Source organism: Lemur catta, chromosome 8 (assembly GCF_020740605.2).
Source record: "Lemur catta isolate mLemCat1 chromosome 8, mLemCat1.pri, whole genome shotgun sequence".
Taxonomy (NCBI): Eukaryota; Metazoa; Chordata; class Mammalia; order Primates; family Lemuridae; genus Lemur; species Lemur catta.
The window spans coordinates 8,959,270-8,986,113 of record NC_059135.1 but is presented as its reverse complement, the minus strand read 5'-3'; the positions used below and the strand labels follow the sequence as shown (position 1 = coordinate 8,986,113).

General features: G+C 41.2%; 1 protein-coding gene across 1 annotated transcript in view; it reads right to left on the bottom strand.

Annotated features, from left to right (window-relative positions):
- The window catches only part of DNER (delta/notch like EGF repeat containing), a 273,010-nt gene that overhangs the window by 100,563 nt on the left and 145,603 nt on the right, over positions 1-26,844 (bottom strand). Inside the window, exon 6 of the mRNA XM_045559043.1 lies at positions 8,522-8,675. Coding sequence (XP_045414999.1) covers positions 8,522-8,675 — 154 coding nt within the window. The remainder of the gene's footprint in view (positions 1-8,521; positions 8,676-26,844) is intronic.

Here is a 26,844-nt window from a genome sequence, read left to right as displayed (position 1 = left end):
TGATGACTACCCCTGAGAAACTGAAATCAAAAGGAAGAAAACATTAAGTTAATTAAGAATTTATGCTGTGGGACAGACAGGTTACGGGAGTCAATTAAAGATATTTATTAGTTGAATTCTAAGTCTGTGTAATAAATCAACCTATAGAAGAGGTACTCGTCCACTCTTTCAGAATAAATTTTGCATGAGTGAAGATTCACACTTAGGGAATCTAAAAGAAGTGCGGGAACAGTTCCTGCCCTCAGGGAGCTTACGCTCCAGATGAAGAGGTAAGACACGTATGTTCATGTGAAACGGGAGCAAGAACAGGTGAACGGTTCCAAGGCTGGATGAACTGATGTGCTGGGGAGCATGGCTGTGCTGGGGAGCATGGCTGTGCTGGGGTCCCCAGTCCTTGTGCAGAGGAGTTCGACGCCACTGACACGGCGTCTCAGAAGGTTTCTGCACAGAGTGGAGATGAGGTACAGGTGTGCTGCAGGGCGGCCACTTCCAGTCCTCATTCACTTCCACTGTGGAGGAGAGTTTAAGTCTCTCCTCCCTTCTCCCTGGGAGCAGGTGCTCTGATCTGGACAAAATGAGGGAACTCCACAGGGGCTGTTGACACCAGGCATGGGGTGGGGAGTGGGCAACGCCTATGGAGACAGAACGAGGAGAATGAAAGCTCCAATCTTCCCATGCTTCCTCCTCTTATTGGTGTTTAGAGGAGGAGGCATCAGCACACACACTGATGCCCTGTCCAAGCAAAGTGCAGGCTGGAAGGGGGTCTGGACGCCATCACTTAGAGGTGACACTTCAGGAGAGAATGCCACCAAAGGCAGAGGTCAGCAGCTGAAGAGGGAGGGGAGGAAGGCGAGGGCTGGAGAGGTTTTGGCAGAAGGGACACAGCGCGATGTTCTGTAGGCCAGGCGAGAAAGACTTCTGGAGAATGACCAGCATTGGCAGGATGAGGACAAGGAGAGAGCCCTGGAAAGGATGCCACCAATGACCTCGGGGCACGGTTTTATGATATAGAGAGGAGACAGCGTGAGTGAGTGGGTGTAAAATTGTGAATTAGGTATGGACCAATATGTGGCAGCATGAAGATGACAGAGAGGAGGACAAAGAAGAGGAATAGAAGAGGACACAGAGGAAGAGGAGGAAGAAGAGGCAGAGGAGGAGGAGGAGGAGGAAGAGGAGGTGTACATGTAGAAGCAGCAGGGAAGACTTACGAAACTCTTGGTTGTCTGAGGGACTGGCTTTAAGGTAGAGAAGACCATGGAATCCTGCACACAAGATGCCAGGGGAAAGGTAGGATAGGCAGGGGCTGTGGCCAAGAGAGGGAGCTGGGCGGGGCTGGCAGCACGTGGTCCTGGAGGGAGCCGAGAGGGAGACTGGGGACTGGAGCCCTCACACCAGGTGAGGTCCTCAGCTGCAGAGTTCACCGTGGCCGAAAGGTGGAAGTAATCCAAACGTCCGCCAGGGGACACGTGGATAAACAAAACATGGGGAAGCCACACAATGGAACATCACTCAGGCATGCAAAGGAATGCCGGACTGATACAGGCTGCACTAGGAATGGACCTGGGCAACAGTAGGCTAAATTAAAGAGGCCAGTCACAATAAGCTACATATCCTATAATTGAACTTATATGAAAAGTCCAGAATCAGCAAATCTACAGAGACAACACCGATCAGAGGTTGGGTAGGGCTGGGGGGTGGGGAGGACAGTAGATTCAGGGTGTAATAGCTAACGGGTAGAGGGTTTCTTTTTGGGGTGATGAAATGTTCTAAAATTGATTGTGGTGATGTCTGCACAACTCTGTGAATAGACTAAAAAGTATTGACTTGTACACTTCCGTGGTATGTGGATTGTATCTCAATAAAGCTGTTATTTATAAAACAAACTCTGGAGTCACCCACACTCCCTACTTCCACTCACACCTCACATCCAAGCTTCCAGCAAGTGTTATCAGCTCTGCCTTCAAATAGTAGCCCAAATCCAAAACTTCTTACTGCTTCCAGCACCGCAGTGGTCAAGCTGTCCTTGTCTCTTGCCTGGATAGTAAATAGCCTCCTAACTGGTTTCCCAATTTGCCCTCCCAGATTCCACAGTGATCCTTCTAAGAGGGAAATCAGATGGCCATGGCCCCACCCAGGTCACACCTTCAGTGGTTTCCTGTCACTCCCAGAATAAACTCCCTGTCCTTCTTCCGTGGCCCAGTCCGGCTTCTGTCTCAGCTCACATCTTGTTGCTGGTTCTTAGGCACAGTGTTCCAGCTCCTCAAACACACCAGGCATATTCCTGCCTCAGGACCTTTGCATGTGATCTTAGTCTTTCCAGGCTGCTAGAACAAAATACCTTACACTAGATAATTTATAAACAATGGAAATGTATTACCCACTGCTCTGGAGCCTGCAAAGTCCAAGATCAAGTTGCCCACAGATCCAGTGTCTGGAGATGGCCTGTTCCTCATAGATGGCAGCTTCTATGTGTCCTCACACGGTAGAAAAAGAAGGCAGCTCTCTGAGGCCTCTTTTATAAGGGCATTAATCCCATTCATGAGATTGGAGCCCTCATGACCTATCACCTCCAACAGCTCCACTTTCTGTTAATAATAACATCGCTTAGGTGATTAGATTCCCTCACATGAATTTCGGGGACACAAATACAAACCTCAGCACGTATGCATAGCACGTAACTATTCCCTCTGCCTGGAAGACTGTTCACTTTGTTCACAGGCTCATTCTATTCAGGTCTCTTCACAAACCTTTCCCCTTCTGGGAGGCTTCACCTAATTGCCCTATCTACAATCCTGCTCCCGTTTCCCTCCATCTCTTTACCCAGCATTTCAATTTTTCTTCATAGCACCTATCAACACCTGATCTTTTCCCTGGACTACACAACACACACATGCACACACACACACACACACACACACACACACACTCAAATACACACCCCAAAGACTTACACATGTGCATATAGTTTATTCATCTCCCTCACTAAACTATGACCTCCGTGGGCGCAGGGACTTTGCTTTGTTCACAGTTGTATTCTCAGCACCCAGAAAATGTTTGGCACGTAGTGTACGTTTGGTGAGTAATTGAATGAATGGTCCTTACAACAGCTCCTTATTTTAAAGATGAGGAAACTAGAGAGGGTTTAATTAAGAAAGAGGGTTTAGGTTAAGAGATCACATGAGGTAACGTAACCAGTAAGCTGAAGAGGCTGGACTGAACCCCGATGTGCCACATAACAACCCTGTCTTGTCCCCTTCCAGCTCCGGCCGGTGCTACCTCCAGTGCTGAGGGGATGAGTGACGTTGGGGTGACGCGTTCATAGACAACACCTTCCACTCTGTCCATAACCCACTGCTAATACGTCACAGTGAAGCAGTTTGACTCAAAGAAGGACCCCGAGTGAAGGGGCCTGAATTCCAGTTTCCCTCACGAGCTTTGTGACCTTGGCCAAGTCCTTTGGCCTCGCTAAGATGCCAGCACTTCACACGCAGAGGCACATTCTACCGTCTCTTCCGGTCTGAAACTCCAAACTAACCCGCCTTTTAAAAATGGCATTCATGATCTGCTCGTGCACTCACTTCTTGGGTTAAAAAAAGGTTAGGTTTGAGAACTCACAGCAAATTCTAACCAGGATTGATTCCAAAGGATGACCCATTTTAAACCCACAACCCAAAGCACTGAGGCTTAATCACTCTGTGTGTAAAGGGGTAGAGCTGGGGTGGGAACACATGTGACATTCCCCTTGCCTCAGAAATGACGAGTTTTTAAAAATAGGCTGAAATCACCAATTAGTTGGAACAATGTAGTGCTTTGAAGTTGAAAAATGCTTTGCATAATGCTAATAATATTTTGGCAGTGGTGGTTCTGAACGTGTATCAGAGCTATTCTTCTCAGAAAAAAACATAGCTCCTTTGAGGAGAAATTACGTTCTTGAAATTAGAAAGCTTTTATAAAATAAATTCTGACGAAAGAAGTTAAATTTCAACTTAATCATGTGTTGCGTGACTACTCTCTGCAAGGCACAGGTCTCGGCACTGACATGATGGAAGAATAAAGAGTAACATAATGTAACTGTCGCTGCCCTCAAGATGGCCACGATCTGACGGGAAAGGCAAATAACACAATTTGTGTTACAGGGAATCCCAGGGAGAGAAGGAAAAGGGGAGAGAAGCAAGGGAGTTGATCCCCCACTATAGCTATACCTGCATGGCTCATGTAGAATTTATCTTATTCCATCACTCGTTCATTCAGCAAACCTTAACTGAGTACCTACTGTGTGCCAGGCTCCAGGCTAGGTGCTGGAGATACACATCAACAGAACTGACCGACTGACTTGCGTTCACGGAGCTTGCATTCTCAGTCAACACTCAAGTTGTGGTGAGGATTGTTCTAATTCTTTTGCAGCAATAAAGACGTGGGCCCAGAGGAGTACTGTAATTTGCACAAAGAGCTCAGCTAGGAAATGATAAGGGTGGAAATAAGATGTAGACTGCTGGCCCCGGAGCTGTGGCCAAGTGGGACAGGTAAGGGTCTAGATCCAGGGCGGATGTACCAGGTTTGTACTTGACTCTGGCATTTAGGGCTCACATAACGTCAGGCAATGAGCAGGGTCTCCAGGGACCTTGTTCTGAACCAAACGGTATTATATGGTGGATCCATGGAAAACAAGTAAGAAAAATAGTCCACATTTAAAGTCTGTTTTGGGTGGGATTTATGATTATAATATGGGTATTCTGTGCTCTTAAACTATATGCTATTATTTTTTATAACAAAATAAAAGAGATTGTATTAGCTCAGGTTTCCATAACAAAATACCACAGACTGTGTCACTTAAACAACAGAAATGTATTTTTCTCACAGTTCCAGAAGCTGGAAGTCTGAGATCATGATGCCAGCATGGGCAGGTTGTGGTGAGGGCTCTGTTTTGGGCTTTCAGGGTTCTCCAAAGAAACAGAACCTATATATATATACACATATACATATATATGTATATATGTATATACATATATATATATGTATATGTACATATATGATGAGATTTAGTATAAGAAATTGGTTCTTATGATTTGGAGGCTGAGAAGTCCCAAGATCTGCAGTTGGCAAGTGGAGATGAAGGTGTAATTCCAGTCTGAGTCCAAAGAGCTGAGAACCAGGAGAGCTGATGGTATAAATCCTAGTCTGAAAGCTGCTGGCTTGAGCCCCAAGAAGGTCAATGTTTCAGCTGAAGCTGGAGGGCACGAAAAGACCAACGTCCCAGCCCCAGGCAGTTAGGCAGGAGGAGTGCCCTCTTACACAGCTTTTTTATTCTATTCAGGTCCTCAGTGGAGGCCCACCCACACTAGGGAGGGAAATCTTTACTCAGTCTACCAACTCCAGTGTTAATCTTACACAGAAACACCCTCACAGACACACACAGAATAATGTTTGACTAGATGTCTGGGCACCCCGTGGCCCAGTCAAGGTGACACATAAAATTAATCATCACAGAGACCTTGCCCTGATTCTGCTCCTCATATTAAAAATTTGCTACTAAACTTATCTTCAGAGCAGTCCATATTTGCCGCCCATTCATTCTCAAACCTGTCTACAGCCTCTTCAGCCATCACTGCCAACCGGTGTCACTTGGTGGGTGGCAGGCAGCAGAATTTAGTAACTTCTCAGCACATGAACACCAAGCGATACGACAGCTCCAAGCACAGTGTTGTCATTCAGAGTGCTTGGTCACTCCTAGCTACCCTCCCTGCTTCTGTCCCGTAGTCTTTCAGAGAGACCTCAAAGCTTCTGATACAGCCTATAGCAGGTCAATGTAATGGGAGACCACCAATGGCTTGAACAATCTTGTCACCAAATTCAGTAACCTCCTCTTAGATTTTCCTGCAGTATTTGATGCTGGTGACAATCTCCTTTTCGAAAGTATTATAAGAAAGTTTCAAGAAAAATATCATTTGATCAAATATGCATTTGATCAAATTTTCCTCACAAAATAGCAATTTTACTGATCAAAATCTATAATTCATTTTATGTTGGGCAAACGTGTCTAAAATTTTATTAGTGTTTTACAAGTTAAAAGATTATCTCCTGCTTCCAAACAATTATATTAAAAATCAAAATGGAAACTAAAGGAGAAACAATAAACAAAATGACAGTAATAAGTTCTTACCTATCAATAGTTACCTGGAATGTACTCTAAGGACACAAATTGAAAGTAAGAGGATGGACAAAAATATTCTATGCACACTACCACCAAAAGAGAACAGGGATAGTTATATCAAATAAAATAGATTTTAAATCAAAAACTGTGAAAAGAGACAAAGAAGATCATTATATAATGATAGAGGAATCATTCAACACGAGGATTAACAATTATAAATATATATGTAGCCAATATCGGAACACCTACATATATAAATCTCTCTCTCTGAAGGGAGAGTTAGACTACAATACAATAATAGAAGTGGACTTTAATACTTCACTTTCAAATATAGATCATCCAGACAGAAAATCAATAAGGAAACACTGGACTTGAACTATACTTTAGATTAAATAGACCTAACAGACAAATACAGAACATTCCATCTAACAGCAGCAGAATATATTCTTCTCAAGCATATGAAATATTCTCCAGAATAGATCATATGTTGAACCACAAGATAAGTCTAACAAATTAAAAAATATCGAAATCACATCAAGTATATTTTCATATCACAATGGTATGAAACTAGAAATCAGTAACAGGAGAAATTTCAGAAAATTCATAAATATATAGAAATTAAGCAACATACTCCTGAACAACCAATAAGTCAAAGAATACATAAAAAGGGAGATTTAAAAATATGTTGAGACAAATGACAATAGAAACACAATATACCAAAACCAAAGGGATGCAGTAAAAGCAGTTCTAAGTAGTCAATGGCAATAAACAACTACATCAAAAAAGAAGAAAGATCTCAAATAAAACCTAATATTACATCGCAAGAAATTAGAAAAAGAAGGACAAACTAAGCCCATAGTTAGTATAAAGAATGAAATAATAATAAAGATATGATCAGAAATAAATGAAATAGAAAATATAAAAATAATAGAAAACATCAATAAAACCAAGAGTTGGTTTTTTGAAAAGATAAACAAATTCAACAAACCTTTAGATAAACTATTAAATAAAATAGAAGATTCAAATAAAATCAGAAATAAAAAAGGAGACATTACGACTGATACCAGAAATACAAAGGACCATAAGAGACTACTATGAACAATTATTTGCCAATGAATAGTTGCTATGCAACTATTAAAATGAATGTGGTTGCTCCGTATGTACTGACATGGAAGGATGTCTGTGCTCTACTGACAAATGCATGCTGAAAAAAGCAAATTACAGAACAATAAGTATAACATAATCACTTTTTACAAACTTGTAGAAAAATACTTAACCATCTGACTTGCAAGAGAAATATATATACTAAGACACATGCACACACACACACACACACATACACAATGGATGATCTGGAAAGAATATACCAAACTATTGACCTATCCCTATGATTTCACAAAGTTTGGGTGGAAGTAGATGAATGAACGAATTTCACTTTTTAGTTTCTAAACTTCTACATGTTGGCTCTTATTTCTCACTCTGAGCACTTAAGCACTTCACTCCAACCCCAGCTCCTACCTCATCCTAATCCCCACGCAGTGGCAGAAGTTAGCAAAAGGATGAGATGGAAAGAGGAAGGATGTCAGTTTTGCATATTATTTGATAAAAAAGGAGTAACTTGCTGTTTGCTTTTAAGCTGCATTGAAACAGCTGTATCAAAATGTTCACTGGTAAAATGCCATCCCTGCTGCTGAAGGGTTTATAATCAACTCCGCTGGGCAGTAAGTCAATTAAGAGGATTGTCAGGGCGTGTTAGTCCGCAGGCACATTGCTGCCATGCTCTCCTGAGAGCCACTCGATGTGCTCTGAGGATTTCAAAGTCTCACGGAACATCCAAGAACACCCCATACTAATCAAGGAATGTTAAAGACTCCCCTACCGTGGAGAACAATATACCAAGGACTTGGGCTAATGAACATACATGAACAAAAGGAAATTAATATAAACAGGAGGATTAGGTGGCTTTACATAACAATTTGTGTGGTTTATTCTGGATTTTTCTTAAGTTACTTAACATAATCACCCAGCACAGTGCCAGCCCATGCTCAGTATAAATTTGTGAAATTGTTTTTGAAACATCTAGGCCTCTATTTGACCAAGAATACAATTTTCCCAGAACAAAAATGGTGGAATGCTAACACGGAAGCATTCTAATGTCAGAAAGCTAGCCAAGGGATGTGATGCTCATCCCCGGGTGAACTTCCTTCTTCCACTCCCTGATTACATCAAGCATAGGCTAATAGAATCAAATGAGATCTTGAAGTTGCTTCGTCCAACAGCTAAAGTATTGTTTAACTATCCTTAATTACTAAGTGCATACAGTACAGAGAGAGACATGCTATTAATAACCAGGAACTACAGATACTATACCGGCAAGGCAAACGCAAGTGAAATTGCTCCCATCTTGCTTTTCGTTTGCATCGATACAGCTCGCGTTGTTGTGACAAGGTTTCCTCTGGCAAGCGTCGTATTCTTCGCAGAAAGTACCCACATACCGGTCCTCACAGGTACAGGAAAAAGTTGCCTAAAACACAAAAAATACAGTGCATGTTACCAGGGCCTTTCAAACATATGCTTTGGCCATGAGCCTCAAAGTTCAAAAGCACCACCAATCCTGAGTAATTTAATCATATCTCTTACGTCATAATCTGGTTAAAATCATAGCTTTAAGAGAAATAGCATGTGTTTCTTTACAGTTTAAATTCAAACATTTATTTTTGTATTTATTCATATCTATCCCAAACATTTTCAATCCTCCTAAAATGGAAATAGAAAGAATTGCTGTAAGCTAAAATTGAAGTTTTGCTGACCAGACATGGAAATGGCAATTTCGCTAGAGCAGACAGGCTGTGCTACAACCATTAAATTAGATGTTACTCCAACCAACTAAAATCCTTCAGCACAGACAGCACTTGCAACAAAAGTGTCATCAAATGTCCTGCCCAGACCATCCTTCCGGAGCATTGAGAAAATTTGCTGAATCTCTCTATAACCTGCCCTCAATGCACAGCCATGCAGATTACCTGAGTACCTGGGAAACTAAAAAGAGTATATAATTCAAGTAACTTTTATTTGGTTTATCGTATTAACATTATCTTAGTAAAAGACCACGACTCAGACACAGAGAACAGAATTTGATTTGAAGCTTCATTTCCCAGGTACTTGTAAAATCTAAATAAAACTGGACCTTCCCGCTCCCTTCTTAATGCTGACCTGAGGGTAGTGACCTATCTGAAAAAGCCACAGATCTGGCTCCAAAGTCTCTGCAAAGCAGTGTAGATTGTTACAGAAGATTTTTACGAGGAAAGGAAGAGAAGCAATAGAGAATGGCGTTAGCAAACCCTACAACTTAAAAAAATCCGAACAAGACAAACAGACAAGGGCACCTTTCCCAGGTGTTTCCCCAAGCCTGGCACATCGACAGGTGTCGAATCTCTACTATTCCACAGCCACTGTCCCCTCACTCTCCCTGCCCCTCCCTGGCCCCAGCCTCCTGGCCCTAATCTTAGAGAGAGACTCCGTCCCTCCCCCAAGTACCATCAGCTCAGGGTCTCCGCCCTTCCCCGGGAGCACTGCCCGGTGCCTGCCTCCCTCCTAGAAGAAGAAATGGTGGTTCATTCTTTTCCCTTTAATATGTTTTTGTCTCTCAATCAAGTTTCATAGTTATGGTACATTTCTTTATAAATTTACTCCTGCATATTTAGATTTTTTTGTAGCTATCAGTAATGAAATATTTTCTTCATCCCATTCTTGTAATACTCATCACACTTGCTGGTGATTATTACTCACATATAAGATGACTGTTTTACGTTATCACTTTTCACTACAGGTCAGAGATTTTAGTTGATTCCCAGGTTTTCTAGATAACACACACACACACACACACACACACACACACATACAAAGTCCATATCAAATTACAAATAATGATAATGTCACCTTCTTTTCTCCAGCTCTCAAGGTGATATTGGTGGCTCACTCAGAATAATTTTGACCTCAAAGGAATGTTCATAGAATTTATCACCAAGTGGAATGCTAAAATGATTGCTGAATTTTATCAAATGCCATTTTAGCTTCTATAGGAATTATCTATTGTTTTCATGTGTGACCTATTAATACATGAATTGAATGTCTAGATTTCCTAGTACTGATTCAACCTATGTTCCTTGAAGGAACATCCACTTAAGTCATTATGTAAAATGGTTTTAATATGACTGGTCTAGGTGTAGTTATACTTCTAGTATTTTCCATCTAACTCTCCCCACCTCCTCCCTGCAACAGATTTCTTTTCTAAGAAAAACTGTCCCTTGCCCATAAGATTGTGTTTTACCCCATTAGAGGATACCCCTTGCAATAAGTGACTAAACAAGGAGTGAGTGGATGGAGCCCTGTCCTCAGACAACCAGCCAAGAGGCTGGACAATAAAACATGCCGTGCAGCTCAACCAAACTGCCATATATTACGTAGGTGTGTTTCTTTTAATTGAATATGCTTTTCTTAAGGAAATATGACAAGTCCTTGTAATCTGCACAATCAAGTCTCCTTTAGTTTAAGAACTCCTTCTTGAACTACATCTTAGAAACTAGAACAATTGAAATAAAAGGAATAGCCTCTCTTCTTAAGTTAGAGTTACATTTTCTGCCTTCTATTTTTACCATCTCTCAGGCCTCCTTGTGGTAAACGGAAATTCCCTCTGCATTCTAGCAATAGGTTGTGGCCTGTCTGGTTTTTCATCATGTTATGAGTTTTCTCCTTTTGTGTGTCTTTGCACACGCTTTGTAGCTGCAAGCTGGGAGATGCTACATCAAGGGCTGTTGGGTAGCCTTTTAAAACAGGACACTTCTTTTTCTAGAACTGTCATGTAAGAAAATCTCATCCTTGTTCAAATGCACAACAGCGCACACATTTGATATTTGCAGGAGTCGTGTCTGGAGCCCTTTGGGTCTCCAAAGATTTGCAACCGCCTTTGAAATGTAAATGCTGTGCACACCCAGTGCATACAATTCCAAAGTGGGCCTCCCCATCATGATGAATTACTGTATGTCATTGGTTTTGGCAGCTGTCCTCTAAAATTTACTTGGTTTGTATCCAGACATTCCATATTGCAGATAAATTTCCTTGGTTATGTGAGGGACACATTTAGCATGTAATTCGTCTCGTGACTTCCACAGAAAATATGCTCCTTGTGAAAATAAATTAAAAATATTAAAAGTCCCAAATCACATATCTTCAAGTTAGCTTTGATTGAGTTTAGAGCTGAAACAGAAGACACATATTTTGTTTTGTTTTAGTTTAAGCAGGAATCTGAAAAGAAAGTTTAAGAAATTGATGAAACAATTGCTTTAGACAAAGCAAAACACTGAATTGATTCTCAAAGCAGAATTGATGAATGAGGAAGGAGATTAACAAATGTTTACACATCTATGACCATAAAATTTTAGCTAAATCTTTATGTATTGTCTATCACATCATCCATAAAGTTAGATTTCTCCCTATGTCTATTTTCTAAGAACAAAGAGATTTCCTGTAATAAAAAGTTTGTTTTGATCATTTCAAGACCATTGACTTGTCAGAGATCATGGATATTTATTATAGGAAATGATGTTTGTTAGCATATTTTTTGTGGAAAGCTGTGTTTGACCATTGGAAGTTGTAAACTGTCAGACCAACATTGAGAAGCTTACCTCACTGCCTATGAAATCACTAATCTAGGTCTAATTAACTCAACCAGCATAAGGGACAAAATAAACTTACTTAAAATTGGCAGCTTAGCAAAATTGCAGAAAGATACTTCCTTGTAAAAGTATTATGTAAGCATATGTAAAAGTATTTTTCAAATAAAATGAACAGTGACCCTTAGAGATTAATTCTGAAACCCAATACAGAATCTCAATTTTCCTCAACAGCTTGAAGTCAAATATTCCATTTGTACATTAATGAAACTTTCTCAGTCAGTGGTGAGAATCTTACCTTGAAAAATTCTAGGTTAAAAGAATTTCAATCATATACATACATATTCATTTATTCACCCACTCAACCAATATTTGCTGAGCACATACTATGTGCCAGGCACTGTTCTAGGAGCTGGGGGTCACGGAAGTGGACAAAACTCTCTCTTGGAGATCATATTCTAGTGGGGGTGACTGATGATAAACACAACGAACAAGAACATGCTACAGTAAACTAGGTTATAAATGCCACGGAGACAAATAGAGAAGGGGAATAGAAGTTGGGGGGGGGCAGGTTGTGGAGGGTACAATCTAAAACATGGTATCCTGGGAAGGTGACAATCAGGCAAAACCCTGCTGGCGGGGAGGGAACGGCCATGGAGCTCTCTGAGAGAAGATACTCCGGGTAAAGGGAACAGCTGGTGCAAGGATTCAAGGTGGAGCATTCCTAGCATGTCCAAAAAAGACCCAGAAGCCAGTGTGGCTAGAATAGACCAAAGGACAAAGAGACTTAGAAATTCTGGTCAATTCTTTACCAGAATTGGAGGTCCCTGATGTCTGGGACTTGAGTCACTCAGGCAAAATAGATAGTTCGGTGTTCACTGAAGTGAGCTGACTTTATTACAGCCTGCTTAAAAGTAGCCTTGCAGAAGACTTCTATGCAGGCACAGGGTCTTCCTCTCCTATTTCCTTGCCTATCCTTGTATCTTGGGTTTTGTTAAAACAACATCATAGTCATTCTTTGACCACATGTTCTTACTAAGGGGGATACCTGGAACCAGGATTAGGAGGACAATCCTAAGCCAAAAGGCTACTAATGGGCCCCTAAACCTCTGAAAATGAAATGGAGATGATTCAAGCCACTCCTTGCTAAACAACTCTCCAGGCTAATGTTGATTTCCACCACGGGGCCAACCTAATTCCTGATAACATCTGGGTTATTCGTAGTTAAATGGCCCAACATCTGCAAGGTCAAAACACAGGCTGAAGAGTTGATAATGCTTGAAACTAGGTGACGCAGACATGGTTTTTGCCAAATGACTCTATTCGTTTTTTATATACGTTTAAATTTTTCCATAATAAAGAAAATTTGTTATTTTTATTTTAAGGATCTGGCTAAGTACCAAGAAAAGAAAAGATAAAACTTTGAAACATTAGAATCTCCTTTCAACATCCTGCATCTAGCTCCTCCCTGTGGAATCTGCTATTGCATCTGCCGGAGGAATGTTGTGGAGAACATCGTGTGCACATCGCTGAGTCCTCGTGTATGAAGTTTCACTCCAGAGATTAATTTCATATCCAAGTGCCAGGAAAAGCTCTGCTTGCCCTAAGGGGCTGACATGTTTTTCCTTGTGGACAACATGAATCACAAAACGGAGCTTATTTCCCTCTAAACAACCCAGTCTGCTTGAAGAGAGGGCTCGGTCATTCCTATGCCAAGGGAAGACTCGGCGGGCTCTCAGCCACCCCAGCTGGGGTCACGTGTAGGGCACACCCAGCCCAGGCTGGAAGAGAGGAATTCCTGCTTACAGAGCCCAGAGGGAAAAATTCAGAAGACCTCTCTAAACTAGTACACCATACACTGGCAGCATCAAAAAGTCGTCTATTTCCTAACATTGGAAAGCTCTGGAATCTTTTCATTTCTAGTTAATGGAGGAGCAACCGTTTGTGAAGATGATTCCAGGAGTAAGGGCTTTCTGCAGCCCCTTTTGCCCTCAGCTTGCACCACTCTACGCAGACACCAGGCGAGGGAGGCAGTCCCTGGCTCACTCAAGTAACGGCACAGCCTCGGGCAGATTCTAGACTGAGCTGTCCATCGCCCAAATGCATTGACCCTGAGTCTGTGGAGACCAAGGCCACAGAAAGCTTGTCCTGATAATCCCCACCTAAGGACCTATTAACCCAGCTCCTAGGCCTTGGGAACCACACTGGATGCTCATTTGGGTCTGAAATTACAAAGTTAACAAACACTAACACCCAGGTAAAAAACAGTAACCATAGCACACATTTTTATCTGATTAAGCACAGGTGAGCTATAACTAAAGGGTCAGAAGATCAGTCTAGCATGCTCTTTTAGACAGAATTTCGGCTTCTCCTAAACTCATATTTAATATTTTAAAGAGGCAAAAAGGATTTTTGGTGTAAAATTTAAGAGACTATCTGAGAATTCTATTTATAATGTAAAAGTGACTATAAATGCTGAGCCCAGACCACACAGGAACACCTGGAACCCAGCCACAGAGACAAATTGTTGCCTCTTTTGGGGAACAGAGTGCTCAAAGGAAAACTATGAATTACATTTCTAAAATTCTTGTCTATTGGCTGGGTCATGCTGTTCTATTTCATTATACATGTAATTTAAACAACATATTCATATTTCTTACAGCTTATAATTTTATTCTCCCATTAGTCTTAGGCATGCTATTGCTCTTTTATTTGGGTTCATTAGTTGCAAATGTGGTACCTTATCACAAAAAAAGAAGCTTAGAAACACGCAGATCATCTCAACATTAAATTCAAGACTTGACATTCATGAATTCATAGAATTCATTCCTTTGGATTAAATGTTGAATTTTAAATAATAGTAACAATAATGAGAGTCCTGCTCTTTCCTTTCAAGGACATTGACGTTGACTTTACTACTCAGGGGAGAAGAAAGTAAATGTCTTTTAGGGAATTTTGTAAAAGCTTTTCTTCCTAAAACTAGATGTATGGGTGGGCAAAATGCAGCTTCCAGCCGTATCCTGGCAACTCACGTGTTCTCAGCACTCCTGGGGTGGTTATCGTTAGGTGAAAGATTTCCGTGTAATCAGCCTTGATCTTCAATTCACTAACATCTGTGTATTTATTTGCTGCAACATTCTAATCCATTAACAAAAGTAAAGTATGACTTTTAAAAAAATGAATGTCACTGAAAATTCATCTTTTATTGAATTTCCCTGAAAAGAAAAGCCTGTTCCCTTAAGTAGCTGACATACCATTCTACTTTCTCATTTTAAAATTCCATCTAGCCCTCTAGTTATTTCCTCTGCTGTATCAAAAGAGAATGGTTAGAAAAAAACTTTAAGAAAATGGAAATTTTTATGTACAAATTACTAAAGAGAAGGACTTGTTGACGAGTAGAGATTCTTCCCAACATCCTCCTCAAGTTGTCTCACCTGGGAGCAAAAATGATAAACCCGTGGCAACTTTCTCTAAACATTTGAAGCAATGGGGACAGAGCATCGTCTCCTGGAGAAAGCCCTGCCACGTGTCAAGTATCATGTGAGGCTTCTTTCACTTAATCCTCCCAGCAGTCCTGCAAGATAGGTATTATTTTTCCATTTGACCAATGAGGAAACAGATCAGAGAATTTAGGTATCTTGCTCAAGGCCACACAGAGAGGTTGGGGAGGGGGCATGATTTGGTCTCATTGTACAAATGTCCTCATAAGTTAAGATATTCAAATATGCAAGGGATTAAGTGACCAACTATGAGGGACAGGGTTCAAACAACACTCTGAGAAACGTGCATAATGTACGGAGTAAGAACTGGAAGGACGTGACCTCCAAAGGCTTCGTCCACTCTTCTATCTGGTGTTTCAGTCCCATGTAGGGCACAACGCCCCACTGCCCCTGTCCTATTCCCAGGGACTTCGTGTCACTCCAGGATGCTAACAACCACTTCACGAGTTCCTTTTCCTGCTCACTGGATTTGCTTCCTAGGGCTGCCGTAGCAAAGCATCACAGATTAGGCAGCTTAAACGACAGAAATTTATATCTCACGGTTCTGGAGGAGGATACTCAGTTGAGGTCAAAGTGTTGGCAGGGTGGGGTTCTCCTTCGGCCTCTCTGTGGCTTGCAGATGCCATCCCCTGCCTGTGTCCTCATGCGGTCTTCCCTCTGTGCCTGTGTCCTAATCTCCTCTTAAGAGGACACTGACTGTGGTGGATGAGCCCCACCCCAGGACCTCATCTCACCTTAATTCCCCCTTTAAAGACCCCACCCCAATGCAGCCACATTCTGAGGTACTGGGGGTTGGGACTTCAACATATGAATTTGAGGGGACACAGTTCAGCCCACAGCACTTCCCCCTCCCCCTTCTGCTTATTCCTCCCACTGTTTGCAGAGCTGTCTTCAGTCCCCCACAAATATCTGACGCTCACGCTGTCCACCCCTCATCCCAGAGGAGGCACAATATTCACTGAGCAACCGCTGTGTGAAGCAGTTGGCATTACATGTACAGAGACAAATAAAATACAACTCCTGTGCCCCAGGAACTGACTGACAGTCCAGAGGAGAAACATCTGTGTCGTTGTCATCATCACTACTGTCTTATCTGCGAGTATTTATTGGGCCCTGAATAAATGCCAGGCACTGTTCTAAAGGGTTTGCAAAATGCTGTTATCCTCACAGCTACTCTGGGGTAGCTGTTGTTGTTACTCCAATCTTACATTTGAGGAAACTGAGGCACAAAGAGGTGAATAAATCAACCAGGTCCACCAGCTCATAAAGTGACAAGTTGAAATCTGAGCCTCAGTCGTCTGATTGCAGGGCCTGCCCTGCACGTTAGAAGAACGCGAAGCGCAGACGCTACGGAGCACAGTAAGAGAACACACCGCTTTGTGCCTGCTGAGACCCTCTTCCCGGTTCTTCCGCCTTTTTGACCTTGGGCAAACAGTTTAGATTATTTATGGCTTTGTTTCCTGTTGGGCCTCAGTTCCATAAAAGGAGAAAATGAAAAGAGATGTGTTACAGCCCAAAGATGCCATTATTTACGTTGTGTTTTTCAAATTTAACTGTTGAAAGCTCTAAAATGACACAGGTGATATTCAAACACACCTACCCAATAATAAAGGGGTCAGTACAGACACTCAGGGATATGATGGTTGTATCCGTGACGCAGGATGGTTGATTGGTCCCTGCCCAATTCCTGTCTGAGTCAGGTAATGAAAATCAACAAATCAAATCACAGGCTGGATTCGAGACCAGGCTGCAAGCAGAGATTAGAAACTGGGCTGGGGCAAGATCACCAAAATCCTCGATCGCTTTTATCCCATTAAGAATGGCCTGGCTCTTCATAAGTCCTGGAGACAGGGAAGAATCAGGTGTTCAAACAGCTGTGGAGACCAGGCAGGAGGGAGCTGCACCTGCACCTGGTCCAGGTAAAAGGTGCAGCACTTGATCCCTCACAGAGAACTCCCAGGTCGCTGACTGTTTGAAACACTCTGATTGCTCTGGGTTGATCCTGGGTCAATCTTAAGTGACAGCTTTTGTCTTCTTAAGGCTGTACCATGGATTTCTCAAGACCTTTGTTGCCATCTACAACTCAAGACCCTGAGATAGGGAGAGAGACCTGAAGACCCCACCTGTGTGACGTCCCCATTAATGACGAGGCTGCTGTCTCAGAACATCACTCTGACGTGTGGTTCTTCTTTCTTCTACCCTCCTCCATCCCTGTGGTCCCTGACTCTCCTCACTCCCTTTGGGCTCCTTCACACGTGCCGTCCATAACATCATGGGCCATAGCTAAAACCGTGTGTGTGTCCAACGTCCGTCTCTGCCCAGCATGCAGGCCATCCTCTGTGTATTCATGACTGTAACCCAACTTCACTTTCCTGTTCAACCTTTCATTCTCCTTTGCCTCAGTCTTCACATCTATTTTCCCCTTAATAGGTTATTTTATAGCTTACGTATTTTTGTGGATAGTCTCAAATCCAATACAGAGACTGTAAATAAACAAAAATATAAAAACAGCATGGAATATGAAGGATCATGTTAGTCTTCCTTCTGGAGGGCAAATGCCAATTTTTCGGCCCATTGTTCTCCCATAAAAATAAAAGTATACACTTAAATCTAGAATATTGATATCATAGCCTAAATTCCAAGAGGTTTATATAATCCCTGATAATGCAGAATTTGACTAAAAACATTTATTTGGTATTTGGGAAAAAACCACTATCTTTCCACGTTATTGTAAAGGATTTTATTTCTACAGAGTCCCTGATCTAACCAAGGCATTTCTTACTTTATTGAATCACACCCACATGAATTAAAACACCACCAGCAAAGGTGGGAAGGTCCTATCATCCATCTTAATTAAATCTTATCTCATTAAATGCTTGCTGCTTTCATCATTTTAATGTTGAACAAAAGGCAAGTTATAGCTAATAATGTGTTTCTCCAGAATAATTAGGAAATAATCATTTTAATAATCTCCAGAAGACACTCATCAAAATATCTAACTCAGGAGTACCAAAAGAATCAGATAAACTCACAAACAAAATGAATCTTGCTTGCTTTTGAACAGTTTTTATTAATCTATAATATTCACATGAAGCAATCTCTTTCATGTGATAATTTAATTCTCCAATTCTGAGTAAGAAAGGAAATCTAAATAGACATTTGAATGTAAGGAAATTAACACGACTCGTATCTGCCTCTCAAAAATGTCTTGCTTAATGTATCATATTTTAACCATTGTGATGCTCGTCGTTTCTGTTCTAGCTCCTTTAATGATCACTAGACAAGGATATTGAATTTAGGTTCTTTTTTCAGAGAAAAGGAAACCCACGCTTAATTCCCGAGAGCCTGCGTACCTCCCTCTGATGACGGGGGTGACAAAAATGTCTGTGTCACAGGGCCGTGGGGTGCGGAAGTCTTTGGGCCAACACAGATCCACGTGTGCCGGGAAAGAGCATCAACCCCACTTCCTCATTCAGGTGCACAGCCTCTGGCAAGGCCGATAAACCCTGGAGTGTGGCTGCCAGGTACTGCAGTCCTTGCTACGGAGGCCAATCTCAAATTCTTTCTTCTAATTATAATTTCTAGAGGCTCATGTTGAAAAGAAAAAAATCCTATGAGCTGGCCCAAATTCCTGTCTTCTCTGAAAGCTGCATCACTGGGCTTTCCCTGTGGAATGAGTCTCAAGGTCATTCCTATTGTCAGGTAAGGGTTTCACCTGGAGTTTCTCAGGCTGCTCTGGAATAGAAGTCGTTTGGTTTATCCGGCATAACATCTGCCTCAGAAGAATGACTCAAATATCACCAGCCTCCCCCGTTTCAGAACAGGGAAGAGATGAAACCCAAACATAAGGCTCAGATTTGCTGACATATCTGACAAATCTCACCTCCCCAAACCCACACCCCTACTCTCACCGCCACCACCTCCAAACAGCACCTGCATTCTAGAATGAGCTACTATTCTCTCCCTCCTACTGAAACCAACCCCTGACTAAACTAAGTTATTCCCATTTTAATGACAGATAACACCTTAATGTGTTACTATTTTAGGGACATTTGCATTTAAATAGAAAATCATGCCTTTATTATATAGGAATTAAGCTCAAAGAACAGGAAGCCAGGCACCCTGCCAGGCTGGTGTCTCAAGAAAATTTAGGATGAAGAAACCTCCCTAGATAGCTTTGAATCTTCCACCAAGTAGGGCCTCCCAGCCCACTGCCTTCTGTCCAACAGCATGAGCAACCGGATTGTACCAATGTTGAGTTACTTTTATTTTTTAAAAGCATAAAAAGATTACTTAATTGGGAAGCAAATACCTTCATGATAAAATTTTTTTTAAAGATTGTTATCTCCTACTACTATTCCTAGCTGGTAAATATGGTTTTGCTACTTTTTAAAAGTAGATCAGGTTTATTCTTGGGGAAAAATTACATATTTGTGAGTATTTCTGGCTAAAATTGATATCTGTCAACAATTTTATATGTTATCTGTAAAACTGAAGCACATTTGGCTGAGCAGAGCTTCATAACGATGGCTAAGAAGTAAGGCAAACAGCGCATTTGTGCGGCAGCTGCACCAATGTTTGCCACAGGACACATCTTTTAAAAGATAAAATAAAAAGCAGAGTGAATGGAGCATCATATGCCAGTGGCTTGGAAATTCCAGTATCAACTTTCTCCTAACAATTATCTTGTAAAATTAGAACTCCAAGAAAGAAATTAAACATGAGTTTAGCCCCAAATGATTTCCACTAAAGTCCAAATCAGTGGCGTTGACCAGGAGCATCCTGGGTAGTTCAAAAGAGGATGAGTGGAGGCAGCAACTTCCAAGCACGAGTCGGGGCACCAAGCGCAGCAGGGGCCATGGGAAGTGGCTGCTGACAGAGGCAACAGATGCCCTCTGTAGTGGTTTGCACATCACATGTACCACATTTTATTTGTAAAACACTTTACAAAGTGCTTGCACATATGTGATCTCATTTCAAATTCCATTAGGATTTTTTCCAGTACCTGTACAGATTTGTGCCAGCCCAAGGCCTTCCAGCCCAAGGCCTTCCCTGTGGCATGGACAGTTTCATCATTCCCAGGACCACACGGGCATACTGAAGCCCTGGGAATTAAGTAATGCAATTTCAGCAAGTGCTGGAGTCAGACCTTCAACCTGGATCTCTACCCCCGAGTCTGCTGGCCTCTGCCAGGCCACAAATCCTCATACTTCATTAGATGGTGCTGTACAAATATGGAATCCCCCTCTGACATCACCTGGACTACATACAGGAACAGCTGTCTCTTAACACAGAGATACTTGCCGTCATCTTGAATTCTCTCTTTAACTAGGCAACAGAAATAAGGCCTTCATGTGCTTCTTACTGATCTAAACAAAACTAATCCAACCCATGGAGAAGCAGGATAAATGAATATAGAAAATGAAAAAAAAAGAAAGAAAAATAAATAAATAAAATAAAAATTAAAAAACAAAAAACTAAACAAAACTAAAAATGTGAGTACCTTTGAAGCACTATAAAATTTTCAAATTTCAGCACTTACTGAAATTATTTTTCACTTAATCCCCCAGAGCCCCAGTTGGATAGGTTATTCCTGTCCAATCATCTGGTGAAGACAATGTCCATGTCACAGGACTGTGGCGTGTGGGAGACCCTTCCTACCAGGGCCCAGTGATACGCTAATGTCTCATTAGCACCCTGTGAATTTAAATCAAACTAATGCCATGGAGTATATTTAATTAAATTGAAAAGTAGATTGTTTTATGGTAGAAAATGGGCATATAATATTATACTAATCTAAATATGGAAGCCCATATTTCTCACATTTTCATTTATTTTAGCAACCTGAAAAAGCCCTTCAGGCGAAAGTCAAATTTGACTGCTGCTTCTGATTTTAGCTACCACAACATAATATCATTTTTTTAATACCAAAATCTACCATGTGAAGAAATTCTAACAATAGAGGAGCAAGCTGTGGTTGAAAAATCAATGAAAATATTTCAAGCTTGATGAAAAGTAACCAGATTCCACTACAAGTTCCCACTGTCTGTGGTTAAGCCCCACCCTTAATATCCTCCAACTCCACACGAACCAAGACCCTGGCCACTCATCCACTCATCTGGCCAAAGCCTCTGTTTCCATTCAAAACCCCAACAACCTTTCCTCAGAAGATTCTTTTATTGTCACCTCAGTTAGTGCTTTCATGACATATAACTCATCCCTTTAATATTTCAGTTTCTACTGACCATTAATACTTCTGGCATCAACACTTAATTTGCATAATGTTTTGTTCGACTTTGTTATTTATACTTAGTGCACTTTGTTTGCCAGCGTTTACCTATATACAAAACCAACCTGAGACCAGAGAACTACAAAGAAAAAGGATAAACGTAAAATGCAATAAAGAAATCATGTAAAGGAATGAAGGTTAATAGAAAAGAAAAATAAAAAACATATTAAGGAAGCTAGGAAAGCACTTATTGAACTATAATGTGGAGATACAATGAAGAGAGAAAAAGCAAAAATTTTTAAAGTTTTTCTATAAAGACCTAAACATGCATAATTATTTATGAAATGTATAAATGGTATCCTATAAGCAGCTACGCGTACTTACTCTGTTCATATGTTTCAATTTTCTCCCGGTTTCCTGCCAAAATACTATGATGGTGCAAAAACAAAATGTGCAAATGACAGTTCTGATGTTCTCCATAATTAATGACCTTTGAATACTGGGCAGCTCTAGGACACTCCATATTTACAGGGGCCTCTTCAGATTCCTAGGAAAACTATCATGCTAGAGTCCTCTGTGCCCTCCTTCTCTCTATATTCAAGCCCTGAATGATATCCCACTGCACGTATCATATAACCACTTCTGTCTGAGGTTTGAGAAACAGCTCAAATTTTCTGCCCAGCAATTGTGTGGAAACTAACTGCAGCCATATAGAAGGGAGATGATTGCATTCATGGCAATGGCCCGAGAGGGCCTGTGGTCACCTTGCTGGGTTTGTCCATTACTGAGCAGCTGTGGTATTCCGGGGGAGCTTTCTCATTCCCTTCTGGAGTCAGCTTCTCTATTCCTTATTGACTTGGAAATATCCTGTTTAACCACAGAATTATCATTAAACTAGAAACTCTCCTCTACTGTGAACTTGGAAAGAACTAATGTCTGTGGCTCAATTAAATGCTGATCTTAGCCTCAAAATGCCCATTATGTGAAAGGAAATTGAGAACGGGATGGGTCCCCTGTGGCAGATCAGTAACAGACATGCAGGTTTAGGCCAGGTTTCTTGGGATTACTCTTGGAGTACAGGGAAAGAGCAATCTAGAGGAAGAAACCCACAGGAGAGCTCTCGACCATCTGGCAGACAGTTGGGGTGATATTTGTCCTGCCTCTTCCCCACAGAGGTGGTGGGTTCCTGGCCAGTTTGAGGTCAAGGGAATATTAGGGTACCATCTTCTCTGAATCTGCCTTATGTCACATTCCCTAGAAACAAACCAAGCTTGTAAAAGACTTTCAGGCAAAGGATAACCTGGGACTGAGCAGATAGCCCAGCTCTCACCTAGCCCAGACCAATATTCAAGGTGTCCCAAGCAAATGGAGTCAGCTGCCTCCATGCAGAGGCAGAGCAACGCAGAACCCCAGGAGTGCTGCTCCCAAGCAATTCCACAAAGTGGCATCTGCCATTATTTCTTGCCCTGAAACCAAGATCTTCCTCGTGGACAAAGGATATGATTGGAAATCAGTTTTCATATGGAAATAAAACACATAATAATACTCAAAAACCTTTGATCAATATCCATATCATGCTTCATTAGGGAAATGCAAATCCAAACCACAATAAGATACACACTAGGGTGGCAAGAATTTAAAAAAAATAGAAAATAACAAGTGTTGGTGAGTATCTGTAGAAACTGAAACACTTGTACATTGCCAGGAATGTAAAATGGTTCCGCCACTGTGAAAAGCAGTTTGGCAGTTCCTCAAAAAGTAAAATAGAATTACCATGTGATTCAGAATTTCTACTCCTTAGGTATTCACCCAAAAGAATTGGACATATTAATAGGAGCTCAAACAAATACTTGTGCACTCATGATCATAGGAGCACTATTCACAATAGCCGAAAGATGGAAACAACCCAAATGTCCACCAGTGGTAAATGGATGAACAAATTGTGGCATATCCATACAATGGCACACTATTTAGACACATAAAGGAATGAAGTACGGACACATGCTATAACATGGATGAACTGGAAAACATTACACCAAGTGAAAGAAGCCAAACACAAAAGGTCCATTTAATATGATTCCATCTGTATGAAATGTCCAGTATAGGTAAACCCATAGACAGAATTCAGATTGGCAGCTGACGGGGGAAGGGAAGAATGGGGAGTAGCTGCTCAATGGATATGGGGCTTTATTTTGGGGTGACAAGAATGTTTTGGAACTAGATAAAGGTGATGTGAATGTACTTAATGCCACTCAATTATTTACCTTAAAATGGTTAATTTTATGTTATTTGAATTTCATTTCAATTCAAAAAATTTAAAATACCTCTGTCAAGTCTTTTGCCTAACATCACTTGCCCAGAGAAGGAAGTTTTCCTCCTCTTCCCTGCAGTCTTCCTCGTCTCTCTTGATTCCATCCCCTCCAAGACCCTCATCCATGAATTACACCCCACCTAACCATTCTGACGCATCTCCCATCTCCCCAGCTGACAATTTCTTTCCCTTGGCCTATTTCAATGTAATCCATCTTCTGCTGTAGAAACAAAAGCCTTTCTTTTGTCCCAATTCCTCACTCGGGTACCATCCCACTCTGTCCCTCCCTCCAATGCCAAGCTTATCAAAAAGGCAAGCCACACGGTTACCCAAGCTCTTCCTTGGTCCCTACAATCTGGTTTCCTCCTCACCACCATCACTGTCTTCCTAACAGCAAGGTCTAGGGGTGAATTCTCAGGACTTCTTTGAAGGAGAAGATTCCAGGTCATGGATGGAGCCCAAGAAGTGAAGCCCAGGGAGGCAGGCCAATTTTCTGAAAGGTAATTGCTCAATTTCCTTGTTTCTTTTTAGTATCTAGAAACTGAATACTGAAATAAAAGTCCTAAACCCCTCCAATAGAATAATGGATGTCCTTTGGCTAAAAACCCCAAATTTTTGATATCCCAGCCACGGCAGGATGGGAGAGTAGTCACATCCCATTTGCTTTCAACTTTCCCTTATTAATCATTACTAGATTTTAGCAAAGACCAGCTAGAGAGAACAAAAGGCCAGAAGACCCCTCCGCTTGCTTCATCCAACCCCTAGGGCCCTCCTCCTGTTTTTATGGTTCCAACATGATAGCTATTTCAGAACACAAAGAGTTTCTTCTTAATAAATGACTGCTGGGCATGGACTGGTTCTGGCCTGAGAAGACACAGTTCATGGACTGTGTATTTTACATTTTTATATATAGGACCTAATTATAATACATTTAAACATTAAATCTCTACCTCAAAATGATCATGGGATGTATGTTACATACATGTAAACTTCATACGCATGTGCATGGGTCTCCTTCATGAATATTCATAACTCCTCCTGTAACATGTTGAATATGTATACTTGGCCAACCTGTTCAGCATAAATTCAGTTCTCAAAAGGCAGTTTCTAGATTCCTGAGGGGTCTCTGAGACCCTGTCAGGGGGTCCATGAGGACAACCCCACCCCTGAAGTGCTTGTCTCTCTGCTTCTGCCAAGGCTATGCTTCCCAGCCTGTCAGGATGACTAGCCTGCAGATTGTAATCCTTTATAAAGTTCCTGTCTAAATTTATAGACTTGGTGACTCTTTTTCAATTGACAAAAGCTTGCAACATTGTTTAACAGAAAGGTTGGTTTTAAATACCTTAGAAGATTTCCATAATTTTAATTGGCCAGCTTTCATTTTATCTTTTTAATAGGATTTTTGGGAATGTAGTTTGTTTCTGATCTGGCCCCCTGTGGGCTGCCGGCAGAGAAGGAAGAGGGGAGAAGGTTCCTTGGGTACAGTAAGGGAGACTGGGCTGCAGATCCTGGGGTGGGCATGGGGGTGTGCTGAGGAGCAGACAAAGAGGGAGAACTTTCAAATCAGCTTTTAGCAAACTGACCCAGAGCTGTTACAAAGAAGTCATTCAAAGAATCACCATAGAGGAGAGACAAAAGCTACAAAGTGGTTTCCAAGGTCAAAGACAGAAAAAACTGAATTATCCAAAACTAAACTTCGGATGCTTAGAATAATAGGTTAAAAGTGTAGAACATAAAAACAGAGGTCCAGAGAAAAGGATTAGAGACAAAGCCTGGAGCAGGGCAGAGGTTCTCAAAATGTGGTTTCCAGACTTCTGGGAGGTCCCAGGCAGGGGGTCCATGAGGCCAAAACTATTTCATAATAATATTAATAAGACATCATATGACTTTTTCATTCTGTTGACATTGGCACTAAACATGCAAAAACAACGGTGAGAAACTGCTGATGCCTTGGTAAAAATCAAAGCGGTGACTTGAAGCAGCCTTTGGATCTTCACCACCATTAGGCATTTGCAGGAGGAAGAAATGCTAGTTTCACTGAGACTGTCCTTGATGAAGCAGTAAAAATTAAAATTTCATGAACTCTCAACCCCTGAGTGCACATCTTTTTAACATTCTGTGTGACAGAATGGGACGTACGCACAAAGCACCTCTGCTGCACACTGAAGCTCAACGGTTGCCTCAAGGAAACACACTCGGGCGATTGCTTGTCCTGACCTGAAGTGGCCTGTTTCTCATGGAACACCACTCTTCCTTAAAAGAACGGCTGAAAGACAAGCTATGGTTATTCAGACTTTGCTATTTGGCAGACATTTTCTCTCAAATGAACGAAGTGAGCCTATCACTTCAAGGAAAATAACCAACAGTTTTTGTTGTCAGAGATAAAATCTGAGCTTTCGAAAACAAATTACAATTTTGGAAAACTTCTATTTTCTGTTATAAGCCTGACAGATTCCCAATACTTAAAGACATTTCTGATGAGAGTGATGGTGATATTAATCACAGATGTGATTTTTTTGATATTGTATAATGAAATGTGTCAACATTTGGAAGCTCTATATAACTCAGTGATCCAATATCTTCCAAATGACTGATGCATGATGTTATAAAACCCATTCATGGGGAAATGATCCAAAACACAAGACAGACCAATAGATTGTAATGTAACAAAGTACAAAAGTTTGCTGATACGGTTTCAGATACCACATTCAATTAACCTTTAAGAATCTACCGCATGTCAAGTTTTGGAATATTTTCAAGAATATCTACAATTATCTGAAAAGACTATTAAAACATTTCTCCCTTTTCCAACTAAATATCTGTGTGAGGCTGAATTTTCTTCTTAGACTTCAACCAAAACAACATATTGCAACAGATTGAATGTAAAACCAAATGTAAAAATCCAGCTGTCTTATTTTAAGCCAGAGATTAAAGAAATTTGTAAAAATGAAAACAATGCCACTCTTCTTACCAATTCTTTT